Genomic DNA, 22,159 nt, shown 5'->3' on the forward strand with positions numbered 1-22,159 from the left:
CACGGAGGTGTCGGACTCGTTTTCACCAGTCGCTCCAACAGCGCGGAATAGCCGTCTGTTTATGAAGATGTAGACGTGTTGTACATACCTTTAACTAGAAATGTATCCAAGTATGGGAGATCCATCAGGAGTGTAGCTGAAGCAGGATATTTACGTTTAATTGGAGGCAGGTGCAAATTTTAAAACCCTCCTAAGTCTCATTACAGACGCACGCAGATAAATGTGATCACCTGTGCACAAATAAATTAACTGAAAACACACATGCACACACGCATACACATACACAGATAATTGGGTTGTAATATCTCAGTATTTTCTACATAACTGGTTTGATTTGAAGGCAGTTCTTCATCTCAAGCTCCTGCTGAAGCAACATAAAATGATTTAACAGGCGTCCTTCACTTTGGCATAAATGAACTCAGACCAGATATATCTGACGTCTTCATTTTGAAGCTGGAATTATGACCCTGTTGCAAACTTCAGCAAGTTTCCCAGCATGTCTGAACGCAAGATTTCACAAACTCGCCGATCCTGAAATGAATAACGGTGCGGTTTTCATGGAGCCTTGCGGCCAGATGATGGATTGCACAACCACCCCGATCACTCATTTCTCCACAGGACAGCGGGGATTACCCTCTCACCATGCCCGGGCCCATGTGGAAAAAGTTCCGCTACAACTTCTGCGAGTTCATAAGCGTCTTGATCCGCCAGTGTCAGTACAGCATCATCTACGACGAGTACATGATGGACACCGTGATCTCCCTCCTCACCGGGCTGTCGGACTCTCAAGTGCGGGCCTTCAGACACACCTCCACGCTCGCAGGTAACAGCGGTGTGTTTAGTCTGAGGTGGAAACGCTCCCGACTCAAGATGCACCAGGCACAGATGGAGAAGTACATCAGGGAACGATAACACCGTGAATACACTCGCCTTGCCCACGTGTGTTTTGTTGACCCTTCCGCGTTTGTCTCTACCTCTGCGTAGCCATGAAGCTGATGACGGCGCTGGTAAACGTAGCGCTGAACCTGAGCATTCACCAGGACAACACCCAGAGACAGTACGAGGCCGAGAGGAACAAGATCGCCGGCAAACGAGCCAACGAGAAACTGGAACTGCTGCTACAGAAGAGGAAAGAGGTTGGCTTGAGTTTGATACACGTTAAAGTTGGAGCTTTTAAATGGAAAATACCTCAAAGTAAATAAAAGAGCGACTTTTTCATATTTCTTTTCAAAATCCTCGTGTTTTCCTTCGTGCAGCTTCAAGAAAACCAAGACGAAATAGAGAACATGATGAACTCCATCTTCAAGGGCATCTTCGTGCATCGCTACAGGTACATCACATCATCGATGTAAATCTGCTACAAACGTTTTACGATGATTTGGATGAAATTCACACACGCGATGACGTTACATTTCTAAAGGGATGCCATTGCTGAGATCCGAGCCATCTGCATCGAGGAGATCGGAGTGTGGATGAAGATGTACAGCGATGCGTTTCTTAATGACAGTTACCTGAAATACGTGGGCTGGACGCTACATGATAGGGTGAGCGCGGCGATTCAGTCCTCTCTGCAAAAACCTACTTTTTCTACACTGCTGAGCTGATTCACGGTCTGCAGTGACACTTGCACAGACAGAACGGTTGATTTGTTTTTTTGTTTTTTGTTTTTTGTTTAATCCCTCAGCGATCTTCCTCTGTTTGAGATGTTTGCTTAGCTTGATGTGTCTCTGCTTTCTCAGCAAGGAGAGGTTCGTCTGAAGTGCCTGAAAGCTTTGCAGAACCTGTACACAAACCGCGAGCTGTTCCCCAAGCTAGAGCTTTTCACCAATCGCTTTAAGGTAAAAGCAAAAACAAATACCGGCATGAATCAACTGCAAATATGGAAATTGTTTAGAAGTGTGCTTCTTTTTGTTTTCCTTCTTCTTCTTCTTCTCTTGTATTTTTGCTCATCGATTTCGCGTCTTTTTGGCAGGACCGGATAGTATCAATGACCCTGGATAAGGAGTACGACGTGGCTGTAGAGGCCATCAGACTGGTCACACTCATCCTGCAGTAAGTTGCTTTGATGCTGAGAAAATGAAACACTTTTTTTAAAACAGCGATAACAGAACATGAGTTAGTTTATCAGTGCGACTTTGCCGAGCTTCTCAGATGTTTCCTCTTTACATGTTTTTTTTTTTATAAATACGGTCTGCATTCTCCAGTGTCCTCAGTCTGTTCCGTTCACAGATCTCCAGCTTCAACCCAAAATAATGATTTTCTCTGTTACGGATCAATATTTTCAGGCTGAATCAGACTTTGCCTGGATGTCAGACGAAATAGAGCAAAAAAAGCTGCTGAAATGTTCTGACATCTCTCAAGACTGTCTCAATTTTGTCTAGCGTGTTTCCACTTTACTTCTTTCAGAAAATTCTGGCTGTGACCTTCTAAATGCTTTAACCCACCACTTGTGCAACACAGAAAATAAAAACTGCTCGTGGAGTGTGTGTTTGTGTGTGTGTGCTGAGCTGCGACTGTGTGTGTTGCAGGGGCAGCGAAGACGCCTTGTCCAATGAGGACTGTGAGAACGTCTACCACCTCGTTTACTCTGCTCACCGACCGGTGGCTGTCGCAGCCGGAGAGTTCCTTCACAGGAAGTGAGTCCATTAATGTTTGTTTCTCCCCCCCCCCTTTAGAAAACAAATTCCCTATATTTTCAGAGCGGAGGTGATTCGTGTCCTTTGCTCTTCTCTCTGTCAGGTTATTCAGCCGTCATGACCCACAGGCAGAAGAGGCCCTGGCCAAACGCCGGGGGAGGAGCAGTCCCAACGGGAACCTCATCCGCATGCTGGTGCTGTTCTTCCTGGAGAGCGAGGTCAGGCCTCTGCGCTTATCTCAAAATCCCGCACCTGTGCATGCAGAGCGCACCCAGTTCCCTCCGCACGACACTGTCCATCCAAAGCTAATTTACGGATGTGTTTGTTGCTCGTGCAGCTCCACGAGCACGCGGCGTACCTGGTAGACTCACTGTGGGAGAGTTCTCAGGAGCTGCTGAAGGACTGGGAGTGTATGACGGAGCTTCTGCTGGAGGAGCCGGTGCAGGGAGAAGAAAGTAAGACTCCCGCTGTTCTCCTCCTCTCTTCAGGCTTGATGAAATGAGTTCTCGTTCTCTATAAAACCCTCCGGCGTCTCCCATTGTCGTACGTTTTCCTGTGCGTGTCTCTGTGCAGTGCTGTCGGACAGGCAGGAGAGTGCGCTGATCGAGCTGACGGTCTGCACCATCCGACAGGCGGCAGAGGCACACCCGCCCGTCGGGAGAGGGACGGGCAAACGGGTGGGTCTTGTGCGAAAAAAAAAAAAACAACACACGGGATCCATCTTTGTGTGGTTAAAATCAACCGTATTTCCAAGTTATCTCTGTTTTATCTGAGCTTTGCTTTGATATTTGTTTGAAAAGGTTCTCACGGCAAAAGAGAGGAAGACGCAGATAGACGACAAGAACAAGCTGACGGAGCACTTCATCATGGCTCTGCCGATGCTCCTGTCTAAGGTAAGACTCCTCTGCGCCTCGGGCTGCAGCCGAGCGGCGAGGCCAGTGAGTAATGACTTGGCTGGAAGACTGATCTGTTCGTCGAAATCATTGATCGCGCTGTTACTTATGTAGTCATGAGAAGTGTTATTGAATACTTGCCACTCTGGACAAATGCTCTGGCCAGAAACCCAAACTCCATCTGCATTCAGAGCTTCCTGTTCCCGCGTCTCGCTCTTCTAATCGCCCGTTCCTCTGTGTTTGTTCCTCGTAGTACCAGGCGGACTCGGAGAAGGTGGCCAACCTGCTGCAGATCCCCCAGTTCTTCGACCTGGACGTGTACAGCGCCGGGCGCATGGAGAAGCACCTGGACGGCCTGCTGAAGCAGATCCGGCTGGTGGTGGAGAAGCACATCGAGACGGACGTGCTGGAGGCCTGCAGCAAGACGTACAGCATCCTCTGCTCGGAGGAGTACACCATCATGAACCGGGTGGACATCGCCCGGTCGCAGCTCATCGACGAGATGACCGACCGCTTCGCCCACTCGGTGGAGGAGCTGCTGCAGGAGGTACGGCCTCGCCGCGGCGGAGCGGGACGCATCTGTGAAATCTGATTTGTGTTTGTGAGATCCGTGCGGAGGTATGCTTTTGAACGGCCGCCTCGGGCTGCGCTTGATTTTGTGCAGAGCAGTAGAAACATGTGCGCTGCTGGAGTTTGTCACAGCACAGCGATTTAGACGTATAATGTGTGACCGAAGACTTTGATCAGTTTCAGGGGTGTTGCACAACGCTCTCTCTCTCTCTCTTGTACTAATAGCTCTTTTTAGAGTTTTCATAAAGTGTTGTTGTTTGCTAACTCACAAGCAGATTTAGTGTGATTAAAGCGGACAAGTACAAGTGTGTGTGTGTGTGGTCTCTATGCTTAATGAGAATAATGCTTTCCGACTGGGTGTTATTAATGCTGCAGGCCGAGGAGGCAGACGACGATGATATCTACAACGTTTTATCGACGCTCAAACGACTCACAGCCTTCCACAAGTAAGAGTTTCTCGTAACTCGTTTTCATCTGTTTTGTATCATGAAAAATTGTTTTCAAACAAACTCCTCTGAACACAGAGAGGTTATCAGTTCAGACAGTAAAATACCAAATCAGAAATGGTTTTAAATAATAAATAGAATGTTTTTCCGCCCTCAGTGCTCATGACTTGACACGGTGGGATTTGTTTGGGAATTGCTACCGGCTGCTGAAGGCGGGTATCGAGCAGGGCTCAATGCCGGAGCAGATCGCCGTCCAGGCCCTGCAGTGCTCCCACTACTCCATCCTCTGGCAGCTGGTCAAGATCACAGAAGGAGTCCCCAGCAAGGTACATGACTCCCCTGTCAAACAGGGCTTCGTCCTCATTCAGGGGACTCTGAGCGAAGGCCGCCGCGTCCGAGCGGCAACAGCGACCCACAGAGACCAGAGCTTACGCCTTCCTCCTCTGAAATCCGTATCACGGCTCGGAGAGTCGCCACAAATCCATCTCATTTAAAACCTGAACACCACGAAATGGCTTCAGATCCCAGGGTGGTTACTCTGGATTCAAGAGGAAGCGTGACACAAAAATTAAGCTTCTGGAGAAGACTATGGCCCTCATCTACATGTCAGATGTGTATCGTTGGCATAGTTTTACAACACGGCGAATGATTTAGAAACTTAGCAACTTCATTAAACAGTGATGAAGGAAGTACATTAGACTGTAAAATAACCAGTATTGATTATTCTGCCTAAATGAAGCTGTTCACAGCTTGTTTGATTGTTTTTTTTTTTTATCTTGGAGGAGGCTGCTGTAAAATTGATCAGCGTGACTCTTGGCTGACGGTGTGTATCGGCGTTGTGTGTCTGCAGGACGACCTGGTGGCTCTCAGGAGAGTCGTCAAGTCTTTTCTGGCCGTGTGTCAACAGTGCCTGTCCAACGTCAACACGCCGGTCAAAGAACAGGTGAGAAGGAGACAGCAGCTCGTCCGGCGCGTCGTCAACGCCTCGCCAGCTCGATCGATGAAGTCATTTCCCATAAATCCGTCGCTCTCCCGCAGGCGTTCATGCTTCTGTGCGACCTGCTGATGATCTTCAGCCACCAGCTGATCTCCGGCGGCAGGGAGGGCCTCCAGCCGCTGGTGTTCAACCCGGACGGCACCCTGCAGAACGAGCTGCTCAACTTTGTCCTGGACCACGTCTTCATCGACCAGGACGACGAGAGCCAGAGCATGGGTGAGGGGATCGAAGCAAAGCGGCGAAAAAATTCCAGCAGAGGGAGGAGTTTACCACTTTCCCGATCGATCGGGGGTTCACATTTGTGTTTGTTCCTGCAGAGGGAGACGAGGAGGACGAGGCCAACAAGATCGAGGCGCTTCACAAGAGGAGAAACCTGCTGGCGGCGTTCTGCAAGCTCATCATCTACGACATCGTGGACATGCCCGCCGCCGCAGACATCTTCAAACATTATATGAAGGTGTGTGTTTATCAGTGCTTTGTGAATTAGAGAATAGAATTGAAAAATAATGATCAAGAGATGTGATTCTTATGATTGAACCGTTTCGTCTCTTCTGCTCAGTATTACAATGATTACGGCGACATCATCAAAGAAACACTCAGTAAAACCCGACAGACGGACAAGATCCTGTGTGCCAAGACGCTCATCCTCAGTCTGCAGCAGGTGAGGCGGCGACGCCGCGGCTTCACCCGGAGCTCCTCTTTGCCTCAACGCGGCGTCGTTTTCACCAGCGCTCATCTTGTGCGTTTTTACAGCTGTTCAACGAGCTGCTGCAGGATCAGGGTCCCAACCTGGACCGGACGTCGTCTCACGTGAGCGGCATCAAGGAGCTGGCCCGCCGCTTCGCCCTCACCTTCGGCCTGGATCAGATCAAGACCAGAGAGGCCGTCGCCACGTTGCACAAGTAAGGGCTTCCCTTTTTCACTGTGGTCGCACGTCGAGGACGTTGAGAGCGCTTTAGCGAAAGTGTGATCAATGAGATCTCATCACTCGCTCTCGTTGTTGTTTCAGGGATGGAATAGAGTTTGCGTTTAAGTTCCAGAATCCTCGGGGACCAGAATTCCCTCCTCTCAATCTGGCCTTCCTGGAGGTGCTCAGTGAATTCTCCTCCAAACTGATCCGTCAAGACAAAAAGACAGTGTAAGTGCTCCGTTGTTTCCTGACGGTTCTCATCGGCACTGAGGCTCTGAATGTATTTCTTAGTTTCCAAATCTTGTCGCGTGGCCGCAGACACTCGTACCTGGAGAAGTTCATGTCGGAGTCGATGTCGGAGCGGCGGGAGGACGTTTGGCTGCCGCTCATCTCCTACAGGAACAGTTTGCTGACGGGAGGCGACGAGGACCACATGTCGGTGACGTCCGGCTCCAGCAGCAAGACGGGCTCCGTGCGCAGCAAGAAGGGCCGGCCGCCGCTTCACAAGAAGCGGATCGAGGGTGAGCAGGCTCGATCCAGGGGGAAAACCGCCGTGTCGGCGTGCCGTCGGCGTGACTCTTCGCCTTTCCTGTGTTCGTTTCCAGAGGAGAGCAGTGTGGAGGGCTCGTGGATGATGCGCAACGACACGCTGCAGACACCGGGGGCGCTGCAGACCCCTCAGCTCACCTCCACAGTGCTCAGAGAGAACAGACCGGCGGAACACATGCCCGACCCGGACTCCGAGCCCGGCTCCGAGAACGACTACGTGCACAAGTGAGAGAAAGCCTATAGATCCACGTCGCCACCAGCTGATTTCCAGATGCTTTTATGCTTTATGTCAGAATGACGTATTAAACGCCCAGATGTCACACAGCTGACTGAGCCCTGCAGACTGAGCAGAGTGTGTCGAGGCGGTGGTTTAGCCTTTGCTGTCCTTGTCCTCAGTCCTCAGATGCAGATGTCGTGGCTCGGCCAGCAGAAGATGGAGGAGGTGAACAGGAAGGACCGGACGGGGATGAACTACATCAAGTCGCGCAGCAATCAGGGCGTCCGGCAGACTGTGTACGTTTGATCTCTTCAGCTTTTAAAATCTGAGCCGCTCAACAGGAGGGAGGTTTTAGTGAAAGGTGTCGATCAGACAAAAAAATGTCAGAGATTTTAGAATTCAGCTCACAAACGTACTCCTGTTTGGAGCAAACGGACCAAACAGGAATGTGTCTGAAGAAAAGGTCGATTTGGAAGAGATGAAGATGTGTTGCTGTGCTGCAGGCGCGGGCTGATGGAGGACGACGCGGAGCCCATCTTCGAGGACGTCATGATGTCCTCGCGGGGCCAGCTGGAGGACATGAACGAGGAGTTTGAAGACACGATGGTGATCGACCTGGTGAGTCGCCGTGGTAACGAGTCTGATCTGATAGGCTGCTGTTTGAAAACGGACCTCCTCAGTCTGGCTTTCCATGAATGAACGCTTCATTTATTCTTTTGAATTCATATTTAACTTAAGTGATTTTTTTTTTTTTTCTCTGCATTTCTAAACTTCCAGCCTCCGTCGAGGAACAGACGCGAAAGAGCAGAATTAAGACCGGACTTCTTCGACTCTGCAGCGATGATTGAAGACGAGTCGGTGAGTCTCTCAGGCCAGGAGTCGTTACAGATAACCTAACATGAGGCACAGATTACATCTGAAATCATGAGAGGATAAAAATCTGAGCTGTGAACTCCACAGAGAAATCTGTAAATATTTGAATTTTGATAGAACATCAAGTATAAATGTGCCGGTGGTGTTTTTTTACTCTCAGATTAAAGCTGATAATCTGGACAGAAAGTTGATTCATTCTACTGTGTTGCTCTACAGAACCCGACTCCACAAAACAGATTGTTTCTGTTTCATGCGGAACATTGGCTTTGTTCTTCCTGTAATCAGATTACTGGTCGTCCTGAGTCGGTTCTCTCCTGTGTGCCTGCAGGGATTCACCATGCCCATGTTCTGATCTGGAGGCGGAAACATCCAGGGATCAGGATTCCTATCAGGAGTAAAGATGAAGGGGGTTTTGAACCCAGACTGCCTGCCAATCAAACTCCCAGAAGAAGAAGAAGAATAAAAAAGCATCGTTGAAGAACTTTTCCTCTTTCTGTTCGACACGTGAGGCGGATCTACTGGCGGACGGATCCCACACTGGCTGGACGTGAGGATCGGCTCTGGTCTTTCAGGCAGCCTGGACGATCCCCGGTCTCGTCTGAATCATTCAAGAGCCTCGCCCTGCTCCTCCTCCTCCTCCTCCTCCTCCTCCTCCTCCTCTTCCTCTTCAGCCCGTTGGATTCGGCTCCACCGGCTCCCGGACTCCTGCAGCCGGCCGTCGGCCACTGGCAGTTTTTACATTTCCCTGTAACACAGATGTACAGTTGTTTTGCGTCGGCTGGCGGCCGGCAGCTCAGAGCGGCGTGACGCTCTGTACACCCCCCCTCTCCTCCCCCCCCTCACTCTTCTTTTGGTGTTGCACTCTGATCCTTCTGGTTAAAACCAGCTCAGAGGATCTCAGTACTAAATGTTCTATATCTTTGCTATTATTACCGCCCACCTGTCTCTCCCCCCCCCCCCCCCCCACCGTTTGCACGCTGGTGCTGCCGTGTGACGTGATGCGTGTAAAGTGTTGGTGACCATGGTTGAGCAGCAACACACACACACACACAGGTCGAGAGTACCGACCTGGAGGAAGTGATGTAAACATCCGGTGTGTGTTCTGGAAGCAGAGCGAGTGTTGTCGTTCTTGGGCCGACCTCGGATAGACCCGCCCACCCCACCCAAACCCCACGTTCTGCACACACACACACACACACACCCCGAATAACAACTTTTTAAAGTAAAAAAAAAAAAAAAAAAAAAAGAAGAAAAAAAATGACAATAAACATATTTTCAACTCTGTAGCTTTAGTACTAAAGTTTTAAATCGAGTGTGTTTTTGTTTTTGTCTGATGTTTGTACAGCCTTTTCTTGAATATGTATCTTTGTTTGTTGCCAAATTGTGGCCTACATACTTACAGTATATTCCAGCCCCCCCCCCCCCCCCCCCCTCCCCCCCCCCCCCCCCCCCCCCCCCCCCGTCCCCTCACCTGTAACTCATATCCAACGGTTACCAGCTTATCGGCGCTGTACGGTCTGATTGTAATCACTTCACACTCCAAGTATTACAGCAGATTATCTCCTTCACTTTTACAGGTGAAAGCGTTTCCTTTTGTTTTTTGTTTACACTGAGCAGTGTTGACCGGTTCCAGAGGGTCGTGGTTTTCATCCCCCGTTCATATCCAGTGCAGTGATGGCTCTTTTGCGTCTGAGAGGTGTTCTTTGAATGTGTCGTTCTGAATGTGTTCCACCGTCGCGTCTCCTCCTCCGCCGCCCCTCTGTCGGTCAATCAGTCATTTGCAGACCTTCACTCACCGGCCGGTTTTGGCCGTCCTGTAAATATCAAGAGACAATTGGATCTTTTCTGCAGTGCAGTTGACATCAGTTGCCCTAAAATACTCTAAAAAAAAAAAAAAAAAAGAAAAATAAAAAAGCCTGTTTTTTTTTTTTTCTGTGAACTTAAATTCTTTTTAATAAAACGAAATCTGTAATCGATTTGCGAGTCGGGAGTTCGTGTCCTCATTTCAAATCTCAGACTGGAAAAATGGTTTTGAGCTTTGGCTGCGGCTTTGACAGTTTACTCTTGATCTTTATGCCGCAGAAACATGAAATACCACAAGATCACAGGCTCTCTGGACAGATTTATCAGGTGAGATTCAGCATTTTAAGTCCGTTTTAGACGTTTGGGCACAAACTGAACTAGAGGAGGAGGGTGTTTTTCCCAGCATGCACACTCATTTCTTTAATCGTGAGTAAACTGATATTTTGCAACCGTCAGCCTGTTGTTTACCATTCAGTCTGATCCATCCGACATCAGATTTAACAGATTGGCAGCTGTGAAGGAAGTGGGAAATCTGAATCTGAATGCTGTCAGTAGGAACTGGAAAACAAGATCTCGGTGTTTGAGCTGATAAATTTGAAAGATGTTCCTTCTATAAAACCCACATAAGCTCAGTTTAACTGAAAATAGCCAAACTATCAGATCACTCGGCTATAAATCGCATCTTTAATGCTTCAACTGGATGAAATCATCTGGACTTCTTCCTCCAACATGTAGGATTATGAACACTTTGTCTTGCATTGACCTTACGTTGAACTCAATTCTTCAGATTGTAGTCTGGATAAAAGGACCAAAGGGGGAAAAAAAAACAGACGCCAGACCTGGACCCTCGTTCGGGGTCGACCTCCAGACGTCCACACACACACACACACACACTCAGGACATCAGAGCCACGATCCACGCTTTACTCAGAATCACATCATTCGTATTTGTCAAATCAGACAGACTGATACAAACGGAGAGTGATAAAACCGCCAGATGTCAATAAAATCCACATGGTGTCGAGTCCGTGACGGCAGAGGGGAGCCTGCCGGAGGAAAGGCACACGTCCTGGCTGAGGAAAAACACTTTTCATGACCTAAAAGGATCCAACACGGCGAGTGCATTTAAAAAGAAACGCGCTCCTCTAAATACAGTACGTCAATAGCTGTACACGTCTACAGTATGCTTCACTACAAATCTTGACACTTGCATATTTTGTAACCTTTCAGATTCAACGGCGTCCTTGAAATGTCAGAAAGTGAATGGCGGAGGCCAATATGGCCGCCGCCGGCGTTACAATCATTCAGAATGTGCTTCAGGCTTCGGTGATCACAACGTTAAAAAAGACACGCATCCCGACGGTTCCTCCAAAGGCGGCGAGGCCTGAGAGTCACACGGCAGAGACCGTCTCCTCGGAGCGGAGTGGTAAACGGCGCGGAGGTGTCGTTGAAGGGCGGCGGCGGGAGTGGATCCCTCGGCGAGTCGGTGGGAGGGGAAAACGCTGCGGGTGCGTCTCACAGGGGAATGTTGGCGTGCTTCTTCCAGGGGTTGACCTGCTTCTTGCTGGCCAGGACCTCCAGGTCTCGGCAGATCTTCTTGCGAGTGACGGCCGGCTCGATGATGTCGTCCACGAAGCCTGAAGAGGAGTGCGTTTGTGAGTGAGTTATAAATGAAGGATTAAACAGAAGAAACGCGTTGAAAGCTGACTGACCTCTGACGGCGGCGGGAAAAGGGTTGGCAAACTTCTCCACGTATTCGGCCTCCGCCTCGGCCTGGTTCTCCTTCCCTCTGAAGATGATCTGGACGGCGCCCTGAGGGAGCAGAGAGTCGTCTGGGATGAGCTCCAGAGGCCCACAGCTGGAAGGCACGGGATCCGGACGAACGGACGGAGTGTGTTCTCACCTTGGCGCCCATGACGGCCACCTCAGCCGTGGGCCAGGCGTAGTTCACGTCTCCTCTCAAGTGTTTGGAGCTCATCACGTCGTAGGCTCCTCCGTACGCCTGAGAGACAGAGATCAGACCTTTAACTCGTCTAGATCATGTTGGGAAGATCAGCTTTAATAAACCCGTCCTGGTTTTTTTAACCACACACACCTTCCTGGTGATGATGGTGATTTTGGGGACGGTGGCTTCAGCGAACGCAAACAGCAGCTTGGCTCCGTGCCGGATGATGCCCCCGTACTCCTGAGCCGTACCTGGCCAGAGCGGACACAGCAGGATTCACGTCAATAAGATATCCGGTGTTCGCCAGTGAGAGAACAGGAGGTTACGCAATCAGCACACAGTAAAGGTCAGAGCAGCCGGCGTACAGTGCAGCCAACTCATAGAAATCATTAAACAAATGAGAGAAAGTTGCCTCAGAGTTGAGGTTTTCGTCTGAATCGATCCCTCGGTAGCGGGATCATTAACCAGAAGCAGATCAGCGGCTCTGCTGCAGCTCCAGAGGCGACTTTACAAAATTAGAGTCGACATGAAAAACAAAAGAATCTGCTGTGCGACTGAACAGAGGGTGCTTTCTGTTTCAGAATACCTGGCAGGAATCCTGGGACATCCACAAAGGTGATGATGGGAATGTTGAAAGCGTCACAGAAGCGAACAAAGCGAGCTCCCTTCACCGAGGAGTTGATGTCCAAACATCCTGATCGGGACAGAGAAAACAGGCTCAGCAGCAGGAACAGCGTCTCCCAGGATTTAGTTTGAGAGTTTCATTCTGCTTTTCTAACTCCGTGATGATCCCGCAGTTATTTTACTCACCGGAGGCCACTTTGGGCTGATTACCCACGATGCCTACGGTGCGCCCGTTCATCCGGGCGAATCCCACCACGATGTTTTTGGCGTAGTTGGGCATGATCTCGAAGAAGTCTCTCTCATCCACGATCTGAGAAAATCAAAAACTTTCACTACTTGCAGAGTAGCACAGTTGTAGCTACATGTACTAACTAGAGTGTGTGTGTGTGTGTGTGTGTGTATACATACTGCCTGAATGATGTCCAGCATGTCGTAGGCTTTCGTCGACTCAAACGGGACGATGGTGTCCAGCGACGGCACCAGACGATCGCTGACAGAGAGAAAAGCAGCGCTGAATGGAAGGAGCAGACGCTCGGAGCGGCGTGCGGCTGCAGACGGGGGCTCGGCGCTCACCTGGGGTCGTGACACTCCCTGACGGGAGCCGGGTCCTGATTGCTGAGAGGAAGGAAATTGAAGAACTCCCGCAGGTTGAGCAGAGCCTCCACGTCGTTCTCGAAGGCGTGGTGAGCGACGCCTGAAAACACAACAAGGCACCAAATAGAGAAGAGATTGAAAACCAAAAATCTAATTACAAATACTAATAAGCTACCTTCAGAGAACGGAAGACTGACCGGACACAGACGTGTGAGTTTTGGCTCCACCCAGCTCCTCCTGAGTCACATCTTCATTGGTGACGGACTTCACAACATCGGGCCCTGTGATGAACAGGTACGACGTGTCCTACACACACACACACACACCACACACAGGTTAATCACACACTCTCACATCATTTCTTCTGTGAACGGTTGAACTTTCTTGACAGATTTTAGCTGCTAGAACTGAAAGCGCTGTGATGACGTGGGCCCGTACCTTCACCATGAAGGTGAAATCTGTCAGCGCGGGCGAGTACACAGCCCCTCCTGCACACGGACCCATGATGAGCGAGATCTGAGGGACGACTCCTGAAGCCAACACATTCCTCTGGAACAGAAACAGACCAACTTTGTATGGAACCAAAAACGTGGCAGGAGAAACACATCCCTCCACGCTTTCCATGGATTCCATCAAAGGTGATGAAAGACATATTTAACACCATACTAACACATGTTAAAGAAACACGTGTTAGACTGCTGATGTGACACATAAACTGCAATGAACAACAATGACGACCCGTTTTAATTTCACTGATGAAAGACTCGGTGTGAAATACAAGAGCTGGGAAAAGAAACTCTTCACAAAACAAGCATACCAGGAAAATATCTGCGTATCCAGCCAGAGATTCCACTCCCTCCTGGATCCGAGCGCCGCCGGAGTCATTGAGTCCGATGACAGGTGCGCCGACCGTCATGGCCTGGTCCATAATCTTTAAACAAAACAAAACAAAACAAAAAAAAAAATCAACGAAAGTGAAAGAAAGACGGCCAATGTATCGTATTCACACGGCTACAAGCAACTTTATAAACGGGGAAGTGTGGAGTGTTGGTTTACCTTACAGATCTTCTGCGCATGAGCTCCAGACAAACTGCCACCAAACACAGTGAAGTCCTAAAAAGACACGTCAGAAGGAACGCTGAATCAAACCAGCTCAGATTCATCTGACACACTTTAAACTTTCTCTTCAGTAAAGCGTGTCGTACCTGACTGAAGACGTAAACCAGCCTGCCATTGATCCTGCCGCGGCCGGTCACAACGCTGTCACCAGGGAACTGCAAGAGAGAAGCTTCCAGAAGTGAGTCTACCAAAAACAGAGGGGGAAAATGCATGTGTGTGTGTGTGTGTGTGTGTGTGTGCTTGCAGTGTTACCTTATTTCTGTCCTGCTCCATGCCAAAGTCAGCACAGCGATGCTCCACAAACATGTCGGACTCCTCGAAGGAGTCGGGGTCCAGCAGGAGCTGCACTCGCTCCCGGGCTGTCAGCTTACCCTGCAGCAACGATCACTTTTACTTATAATCACAGAGACATATTTGGAAGGAAAAAGAAGCCTTCGCTCTATCAGTTTACTAGGTTGTCGATAAGTCAGATTGACAATTTTTTGATTTGCATAGTTTCCATTAAACATTAAGTATTGTATTCTGCACATTTTATTGATGATTGAAATCATTTCTCTGAATTTAACCCGTCCTGATTTTCTGAAAGTGATGAGCTGTCATGCTATGATGCCTGGGGAGCGGCTGGGGGTCAAAGGTCCAAATCCTTCAGATTTGATTGTGTTTGATCAGCAATATTCACCACCGGGTGGCATGTCGCATCGCTGTCTGATTGATTTATTCAGTACAGCGAGAAAATGTGTGTGGATTTAATCAATAACAGTGATCAGGAGATCTGACCCTGCAAGACAAACTGATGCATAGCGTCACCTGCTGTTGTGGAGGGCAGATGCGAATATTTAAAGTTAAAGTGTATTTTTTTTTAAGTTTGAGTGAGGGATTAAAGTTACATTTACAACCAATCAGATTCCTTAGAGCCCTTGAGCAAGACATTCCTCACACAACCACAAACAGTTCATCGAGTTTAAAGCAATCTGAAGTGTTTCACACAGGCAGGCCTTCATATTTAGTGCCAATAGAAAGAAAGGCGCGTAGTTTGGGTGTTTTCTGACTTTACCCTCTTGTGTTGTGCTTCGATTCTCTTCTGACCTCCTCCGACCAGCGCCGCTTTTCGCTTCTGCTCAATCCTCTCCTTAACGGACAGATGGCCCACCGAGGAGTACCACCGGCCGTCCCGCTGCGGTACCGACGCACAAACTGCACCATATTTCACCCGCGCCAGACCCCTGAAGGAGACCCTCAAGCCGTTGATGAGTCCGCAGCTAGTCCGAGCCACACTGAAGGCCGCCATCATTCCCGAGCGTGTTCCAGGATGACAGGGGTGACGGGCAGCGATGTCGACCAATAGGAAACAGGGGGCGAGTTCCCTCAGCCAATCAGAAAGAAGGAATGCACCTCAGCAGGGTGAGGGGCGGGACCTGGGTCTGTATTATCCTGCTGTGAAAGTCAAGCATCTGGGACTTTATGTCCTGAGTTTGTTCTGTCAGGTAAAACTTGAAGAACAACTTACAACACGTGAGGAGAACAGAGTAGACATTAAATCAATTATCCGTCGTCTTTGCCACTTTTTTTATATCCTGGACAGGGTCAACACAGAGACACACTCAGATCCACACATAAGGCAACTCAAACTCCAAATGCATGTTTTTGCAAACCAGAGAGATCATGGAAAACCAACACATGCACAGACAGAACATGAAAACCCTGACTTTATTTGAGGTGAGGGATAACTGTGAGACCTGAAAGGCCCAAAATATTTAAGTTTATAATAGTACATATATTTGTGTTTTCACTTTCCTCACTTTCAAAAGCCTCTGAAAAGATTATCATTATTATTATTATTATTATTATTATTATTATTATTATTATTATCAACGGGGCACCTGGAGCGTGGCGAGGTGGTCTCGTGCACTTCGGTAACCACGGTAACTGCTGGTGAAAATCTCGCGTGATGACCACGGTCGTGAAGAGGGGCTGGTGCGAGGAAAAGTGGAAAATCGAATGATTGATGCATTTGTGAAACGGCCAGTGAGCTATGTTTCGATCACGGATCGACAAGTGTTACAGTAAAACGTACAAAAATTTAAGGATTTCAGTTGGCAGCTTGCACTTGGCCCCTCTGAGAGAGGAATAAGGCGACCCAAAGGGAGATACTGTTACGGTTGAGTCTTCGACAGCTAATTTGCTAGCTATGCTAACGCTAGCAGGTTAGCTTTGTTTACATCAAGAGCGCGCCTGCTGCCTGTTTGCTCTTTTCAAACCCGACAAACGCGGGATATTATCAGCAGCTAACGATTCATTTGAGCACCGGAGAGAACACGGCGTTGGACGGTATATGGACTTCATGGCTATCACTGACCATCTTTTGTGGAGAACATTTGACTGTTGTAGTAAGCTAACGGTAGCTTCACGATGCTAACCTTTTAAACATGGGATTCAATGCTAGCCCCTGGGCTCTGTTGACTGTGTGAGCTACTATTGCCAAACACCTATTTGGTACTAACCAGTGCAATATTTATTTGTAGTCTGTAAACGTTGTTGGTTAAAAGCAACACCTGATAAACCAGTGATGCTAACTCTAACTAGCCACTTTGCTGACCTAGCTCCCGTTGTGCGCGTTTCGTGGTGCCTACTCTACTGTATCCGTTATCTCATGTTGTGCATATTATTAATCCAAAAATAATTCCCGCATTGACACGCTGGAGTAACAGTGTGTTGCACCTACTGGATCTTTTTTATTCTTATTATTACTATCAACATCCCTTTTCGTCACACTGAGATTTGGCTGGTTTATTCTTCACTGAGAGGCGAGAGCGGCTGGATTTTCACCCTGAGGCTGCGGAGTTTACCGCTATGGACCCTCCTAATGCAACCGCTCTGTACGTGTCTGCAAGCCGGGCTGTGCTGCAGTGCGACCCTCGGCAGCCTCACACCTTCGCAGAGATGTACAAGTTACTGCCCTTCTTCCGACAGTCCCTCGCCTGCCTCGTCTGTGGTAAGCATCCCCAAAGAAGTGCGTCCTTCCGCGCGCTGTTTTGTGCCATCTCGCTGCAGAAACTGCCTTGATTTTTTACTTTGTGATCTGCCTGCTTAGTACCAGAGAGAATATGCGCTTTATGGTCGCACTATTGACATTGACAGTCGTGTCCGTGGGCGTGCGTGCGTGCGTGCGTGTACTCGCGGCAAGTTGACACGATTTGTCGCGCTCAGCACCTTCGTCACCGTGGCAACCGAGCGGGAGCTCCGGTCATCCGTCTTCCTGACAGCACCGGCGGCTCCTCTGTTGTTGTGCCTGCTGCACAGCCATGTGTTTCCCATTCCTGCTTTATTTACTCACCACACAAATGTTGACGAAATGAAATCCGACAACATATCCGACCTCTTTCGATGAAAAATTCTTTATGCTCTCGTGGAAATTCTTCAGCTGATTGGCAGGTGCTGTGGTGGAAACAGTAAAAAAAATAATAATAATTGATGTAGCAATCATGAATTCTATGAGACGGTATAAATTGCTCATTGTATTGATGTAAAGTGATTTTGGGTGATTTGCCAGATCATTACAAACATGCCAGGGTCGCAACATTTCGATCTTACTCATTCTGTTAGTTTTACAGTTGACTGCAATGTTCAATGCAGCCATCACCAAAAAGCGCTGAACATTTGTACATAACAGTATTACACTTAGAAATCCAACAAACTGATTGCAGGTTCTGCATGTGTGGTTTGTTGGGCGTACATAAGATGTGTGAAAGCTCTGTTGAATAATGTCTTCAAGGATTTTTGTTTTTAGTACACTTTCAAATGAGTTGATCCTTAAGTAAACAAAGTCTGTAGAAATAATTTTTAAAAATCCGCTCTGTAATATGGGATTGTGTTTGAGCCATTTTTGCCCAGCTGTCATACTGGACTTATTGTTTATGAGTGAAAAACTAACTGCTGTATCTTCCTTGTGTTCCCCTCAGGAAAACTTCTCCAGGATCCCATCTCAACAACCAACCCCGAGTGTCCACATTACGTCTGCTTAGGCTGCAAAGGCCAGAAGATGCAGATCAGGTTGGCTTGCAACCGCTGTAAGGACTATTCCTGCTTCCAGGAGAACAAACAGCTGTCTTTATTGGTGCAGTGCTACAAGAAGCTCTGCCTCTATGTGACTCATTCAGCGCTGCTGCAGTCCATCAGCAGCCGCGTCGGAGGGTCTCCGGAGGTTATGGCCCTCCTCGAGGAGGTCATGTCACACAAGGAGGAGCTGGAGATAGAGGACCAAAGCTTAGCACAAGGAGATACAAACCCCTCTGCTGTGGAGTCGCTGACCCCCACGGAGGCCCCGCCTGCCCCATCGGCGCTGTCGGCCGCACCCCAGAGCTCCTCCTCTGACCCTCCCTGCTCGCTCGCGCCGCAGGAATGCAACGGAGGAGTGCTGGAGGAACTCGTACCTTCTTCTCCCGAGCTGGAAGTGTGCGAGGTGGTCGAGGAGCAGCCGCAGGGAGGCCTGTCTGTTTCTAGTACTGCATGCGGTGGTTTGGAACTGAGTCTGACCACTGAACCTTTAGCCCCGACGCCAGGCACTGTGTGCTCACTCAGGGATGGGGAATCAAGTAGCAGGGAGCTGGAGGAGGGGGAGGTGTTGCTCCTCAGCGTGGAGGAGGTTTTACAGACCTTGGATCCCCTTCAGCCCGGTCGAGACTCACTTCACACACAGCCCGAAAGGACGCACACACACACAAACATAACCACGGACAGGACACACACTCAGATGTACATCCAGCTGGACGCGGCTCACGACTACACACAGATTCCACTGGACAGGACTAACACGGTGACGTCTCACGGTGCTCATATACACTCGTCCTTCGATCCTCCTCCAGCCTCCAAGCCCCCGCCAGTCCGCCTTAACCGGAAACGGTCTCGTTCAGAGAGCGACAGAGAGAAGGTGAAGCCTCTCCCTATCGCGTCCATCCTGCAGGGCTCCTCCTCCAATCAACACACTCCAAACCTCTCGCACACACTACACACTCAGCCGCCCACGCCGACCCTGACTGTACCAGCTCACACGTACTCGTCCCTTTCCAACGGGGCGCCTCTTAAGCCCAGTCGCCCCACGCCAAACTACAACAAAGGTGCCAGGAAGCACGTGGAGCCGAGTCCGAAGAAGCCCCACGCCAAGGCGCGAAGCGGCGGCGGCGGCACCAAAACCAAGGACCGGAGCAAAGACCAGCGCTTGATGGCAGGATGCCTGGTGCCCTCGGCACCCGTCCGGTCCCATTACAAGAAGCCGGTGGAGAAGAAGGGATGCAAATGTGGCAGGGCCACACAGAATCCATCAGTGTTGACCTGCAGGGGGCAGCGGTGTCCCTGTTACTCAAACCGCAAGGTGAGGCCAGGACCTGTGTGACAGCAACAAACCAAACAGTATTACTGATTATTAAACAGTGATCGAGCATGTGGTGCTGTACATAAAAAGAAAAGAAAGCTTAACCTTTAATTTTCAGTTCAATAGATATTTCAGCAAGTCTTTTTTTATATTCTTGTATGTTTGTATTTTCACAAAGAAGCATCAGTCAAAAGAACAAATATGAAATTTAAGTGTTTGTTCTTGTTCAGGTTTGTGAAGTTTTTTATTTAAAAGTTCACATTTGACCTCCCCGCTTGAGTGTAATTGTGAGTTGATGCCTCAGTGTTTGCCCTGTGATGAGCTGGATACGAGTCCACCGTGAGTCCTTCGCTCGTAATCCGCTGGGATCAGCTCCGGCACGCCACATCCCCGAGTTGGATGAACCGGTGCAAAGGATGTATGGTTTAAACATTTGCAATTGCGGGATGTCTGAGGTATCTGGAAGCAAGAGCTGTCTGGGATCCAAATTACAGAACTTGCAAAATTAGAATCCCCATTAAAAGAGAGAATGTATTATTGAAGAAGGCACCATCGCCTCCTCTCATACTTGAAGTGAAATCCGACCCCAGCCAGCAGCTTATCTCCAGTGTTGACACAGTTGCCTTTAGAGTAACTCTTGTTGTGTTTCCTTGTTTCTCAGGCATGCTTGGATTGTATCTGTCGAGGTTGCCAGAACTCCTACATGGCCAACGGCGAGAAGAAGCTGGAGGCCTTCGCCGTGCCAGAGAAAGCCTTGGAACAGACGCGCCTGACGCTCGGCATCAACCTCACCAGCATCACAGCGGCCGCGGCGCTCCGCAACCCGGCGACCACCAGCATTCGCGCCAACACGCTCCTCAACGTCGCCACGGCGACGGGGACTCCCGTGGCCACGGCCTTCCTGTCCCCCAGCCCCCCGCAGGATCCCGGCTACGAGGACAGCCTGGAGCTGCTGATTGGATGAGAGGCCGGGACTCCAAAAATAAGACGGCTCGGTGCTGATTGAATGTGACGCCTGATCATTGTGTCTGTCAGAAGACCTGTACCCCCCCCCCCCCCCCCCCCCCCCTCCTGTGGGGAGGTGAATTAAGGCAGCTATGGGTCTGTTTTGTCCTGTAACCTGCTCTTATTCTTTTTTTTTTTGTTTTGTTTTTTTTCTGTGTTGGAAAATGCTGAGTAGAAAGACTAGCATGGGCGTGCCAAAGCCTCCTGTATTGTGCCTGTGTGCCAGTTTGTGTTGTTGCCTGTCGGTAGTTAAATACTTATACTCAGTTTCAAGGCTGATCTGTCTTTCAGAGGTGCTTTTCTTTTTGGTTCATAGACCGCAGACATACTGTAAGAGGCAATAGAAACCCATACCAAGTTTTGTGTTTTCGTGCACACAGATCTAGACTCAAGTGTTTCTTTCTCTCATACTTGATGCACAACGTCTGCATCAGCATATGAAGGTCACAGCATTCTCCAGGTGTGAGTATTACTCCCAGTAATGTTTCAAAAATACATATTTGGTATCAGAACGGCACTTACTAACTCTTAACCTTGTATATGTTCACATCTTAATTATTAATTGTTCTTGTGAGTGATCTTTGGCGATCACCCATCTCACACAAGACTTTTTGCCTTTTTTTTTTTTTTTAAATCTCATGAATTCATTCAGTTGTTGTACTATTGCCTGCAAACAAATTTGTCTTAATTAACTTGACTGATGCAGGCATTGTATAGGCAGCAGGATAATGTTAAAGCACTTGGCTGGCTCCACAGTTTGCGAGTGTGTATGTGTGTGTGTGAGTGTTGGATGTTTGTGTATGTGCCTGCTGAGATTGACTGTAATGTCAGCGGGGAGGCAGATGGTTGGTTGTAAGCACTTAGTATGACTGATTGGCCAAATTACAACCAAAAACCATTCTTGGTTAACGAAGCAATAGGAGCACCAACAAGGAGCCTCCCAGCTCCCGTGCACACGCAGTTGTTTACAGTATTTTTGCCATTATTGACTTTAAATGACTGTCTTCAACAAGGACCCATGTTACACTTTGATTCTGAGTTTGTGTATGACCCCTGTGTGTGCACAGATGAACTGAAGCCATAGGTTGTCATTACCAAGGCGTTTCTTCACAGTCGCAGTGTCCCGATCCGTCAGAGACCAACTCAGAGACTATTTTTGATAGCAAGTGTTTCAGATTTGGTATCACCTGTTTTCTCTTGTGTTTTTCGGTTGGATCACCTCGGAGTCGGTCTGTAACCCCAAGAGGCCGAGCGTCGTCCATGTTTTGTGTTTACTGTCAGCTGCAGTACGTCCGTCAGTCCAGTCATTCTGACCAAAAAAAAAAACAGACTGAAAGGTGAGAATCTGACCAAACAAACATGTGGGTTCTCCTCTTAACGACCAGGAAGTAGCAGACGGATTACAGTATGATCAGCAACTATAATCTTTCTTCCTGTGTGTGTGTGTGTGTGTGTGTGTGTGTGTGTGTGTGTGCGTGTGAGAGTACGTTTTTAAATGTATTTCTTTTGGGCATTACTTGAACCCTGATGAATTTGTTTTGTATTGTTTGGTTTTTAATGTAACCGCTCTTGTTTGAGGAGTGACTATTGTTGCTGAAACATTCACTGCCA

General features: G+C 48.8%; 3 protein-coding genes and 1 long non-coding RNA gene across 4 annotated transcripts in view; 2 read left to right on the plus strand and 2 right to left on the minus strand.

Moving 5' to 3' along the window:
• stag1a (STAG1 cohesin complex component a) overlaps nucleotides 1-9,264 on the plus strand; it is a 35,970-nt gene extending 26,706 nt beyond the window's left edge. Inside the window, exons 7-32 of the mRNA XM_030116186.1 lie at nucleotides 619-823; nucleotides 985-1,136; nucleotides 1,257-1,330; nucleotides 1,421-1,544; nucleotides 1,740-1,838; nucleotides 1,973-2,052; nucleotides 2,529-2,636; nucleotides 2,740-2,854; nucleotides 2,974-3,091; nucleotides 3,210-3,313; nucleotides 3,437-3,529; nucleotides 3,783-4,076; nucleotides 4,475-4,545; nucleotides 4,703-4,871; nucleotides 5,396-5,488; nucleotides 5,584-5,758; nucleotides 5,860-5,999; nucleotides 6,102-6,203; nucleotides 6,296-6,444; nucleotides 6,552-6,680; nucleotides 6,771-6,973; nucleotides 7,058-7,226; nucleotides 7,398-7,514; nucleotides 7,722-7,836; nucleotides 7,996-8,076; nucleotides 8,420-9,264. Coding sequence (XP_029972046.1) covers nucleotides 619-823; nucleotides 985-1,136; nucleotides 1,257-1,330; nucleotides 1,421-1,544; nucleotides 1,740-1,838; nucleotides 1,973-2,052; nucleotides 2,529-2,636; nucleotides 2,740-2,854; nucleotides 2,974-3,091; nucleotides 3,210-3,313; nucleotides 3,437-3,529; nucleotides 3,783-4,076; nucleotides 4,475-4,545; nucleotides 4,703-4,871; nucleotides 5,396-5,488; nucleotides 5,584-5,758; nucleotides 5,860-5,999; nucleotides 6,102-6,203; nucleotides 6,296-6,444; nucleotides 6,552-6,680; nucleotides 6,771-6,973; nucleotides 7,058-7,226; nucleotides 7,398-7,514; nucleotides 7,722-7,836; nucleotides 7,996-8,076; nucleotides 8,420-8,443 — 3,303 coding nt within the window. The 3' untranslated portion in view covers nucleotides 8,444-9,264. The remainder of the gene's footprint in view (nucleotides 1-618; nucleotides 824-984; nucleotides 1,137-1,256; nucleotides 1,331-1,420; nucleotides 1,545-1,739; nucleotides 1,839-1,972; nucleotides 2,053-2,528; nucleotides 2,637-2,739; nucleotides 2,855-2,973; nucleotides 3,092-3,209; nucleotides 3,314-3,436; nucleotides 3,530-3,782; nucleotides 4,077-4,474; nucleotides 4,546-4,702; nucleotides 4,872-5,395; nucleotides 5,489-5,583; nucleotides 5,759-5,859; nucleotides 6,000-6,101; nucleotides 6,204-6,295; nucleotides 6,445-6,551; nucleotides 6,681-6,770; nucleotides 6,974-7,057; nucleotides 7,227-7,397; nucleotides 7,515-7,721; nucleotides 7,837-7,995; nucleotides 8,077-8,419) is intronic.
• Nucleotides 9,265-9,325: 61 nt separating this feature from the next.
• Nucleotides 9,326-9,631, minus strand: LOC115406289 (uncharacterized). Its single transcript, XR_003933517.1, has 2 exons — nucleotides 9,563-9,631; nucleotides 9,326-9,522 (listed from the first exon to the last, which is right to left on the minus strand). It is a non-coding gene; the product is annotated as an uncharacterized LOC115406289 (long non-coding RNA).
• Nucleotides 9,632-10,796: 1,165 nt separating this feature from the next.
• pccb (propionyl-CoA carboxylase subunit beta) lies at nucleotides 10,797-15,477 on the minus strand. The gene is made up of 15 exons (XM_030116189.1): nucleotides 15,230-15,477; nucleotides 14,428-14,547; nucleotides 14,262-14,330; nucleotides 14,113-14,169; nucleotides 13,874-13,987; nucleotides 13,495-13,605; nucleotides 13,254-13,362; nucleotides 13,036-13,156; nucleotides 12,871-12,952; nucleotides 12,649-12,772; nucleotides 12,425-12,532; nucleotides 11,989-12,089; nucleotides 11,797-11,895; nucleotides 11,606-11,705; nucleotides 10,797-11,530 (listed from the first exon to the last, which is right to left on the minus strand). The coding sequence occupies exons 1-15, from the start codon at nucleotides 15,464-15,466 to the stop codon at nucleotides 11,409-11,411; spliced, it is 1,674 nt and encodes a 557-aa protein (XP_029972049.1). The 5' UTR covers nucleotides 15,467-15,477; the 3' UTR covers nucleotides 10,797-11,408.
• A 677-nt stretch (nucleotides 15,478-16,154) lies between these two features.
• msl2a (MSL complex subunit 2a) lies at nucleotides 16,155-21,944 on the plus strand. The gene is made up of 3 exons (XM_030116187.1): nucleotides 16,155-17,167; nucleotides 18,135-19,543; nucleotides 20,205-21,944. The coding sequence occupies exons 1-3, from the start codon at nucleotides 17,026-17,028 to the stop codon at nucleotides 20,505-20,507; spliced, it is 1,854 nt and encodes a 617-aa protein (XP_029972047.1). The 5' UTR covers nucleotides 16,155-17,025; the 3' UTR covers nucleotides 20,508-21,944.
• Nucleotides 21,945-22,159: the final 215 nt, after the last annotated feature.

This window comes from Salarias fasciatus, chromosome 19 (genome assembly GCF_902148845.1).
Source record: "Salarias fasciatus chromosome 19, fSalaFa1.1, whole genome shotgun sequence".
Classification (NCBI taxonomy): domain Eukaryota; kingdom Metazoa; phylum Chordata; class Actinopteri; order Blenniiformes; family Blenniidae; genus Salarias; species Salarias fasciatus.

What these genes read in the sequence shown, in the direction of transcription:
- pccb (XM_030116189.1), bottom strand. Translation starts at nt 15,466, where the DNA reads ATGATGGCGGCCTTCAGTGTGGCTCGGACTAGCTGCGGACTCATCAAC. An exon ending in TGGTTTACGTCTTCAGTCAG is followed by an intron (nt 14,170 to 14,261) that starts GTACGACACGCT and finishes GTGTCTTTTTAG; the next exon opens with GACTTCACTGTGTTTGGTGG. An exon ending in AACTCACACGTCTGTGTCCG is followed by an intron (nt 13,157 to 13,253) that starts GTCAGTCTTCCG and finishes TTGTGTTTTCAG; the next exon opens with GCGTCGCTCACCACGCCTTC.
- msl2a (XM_030116187.1), top strand. Translation starts at nt 17,026, where the DNA reads ATGGACCCTCCTAATGCAACCGCTCTGTACGTGTCTGCAAGCCGGGCT. An exon ending in CCTCGCCTGCCTCGTCTGTG is followed by an intron (nt 17,168 to 18,134) that starts GTAAGCATCCCC and finishes TGTTCCCCTCAG; the next exon opens with GAAAACTTCTCCAGGATCCC. An exon ending in CCTGTTACTCAAACCGCAAG is followed by an intron (nt 19,544 to 20,204) that starts GTGAGGCCAGGA and finishes CTTGTTTCTCAG; the next exon opens with GCATGCTTGGATTGTATCTG.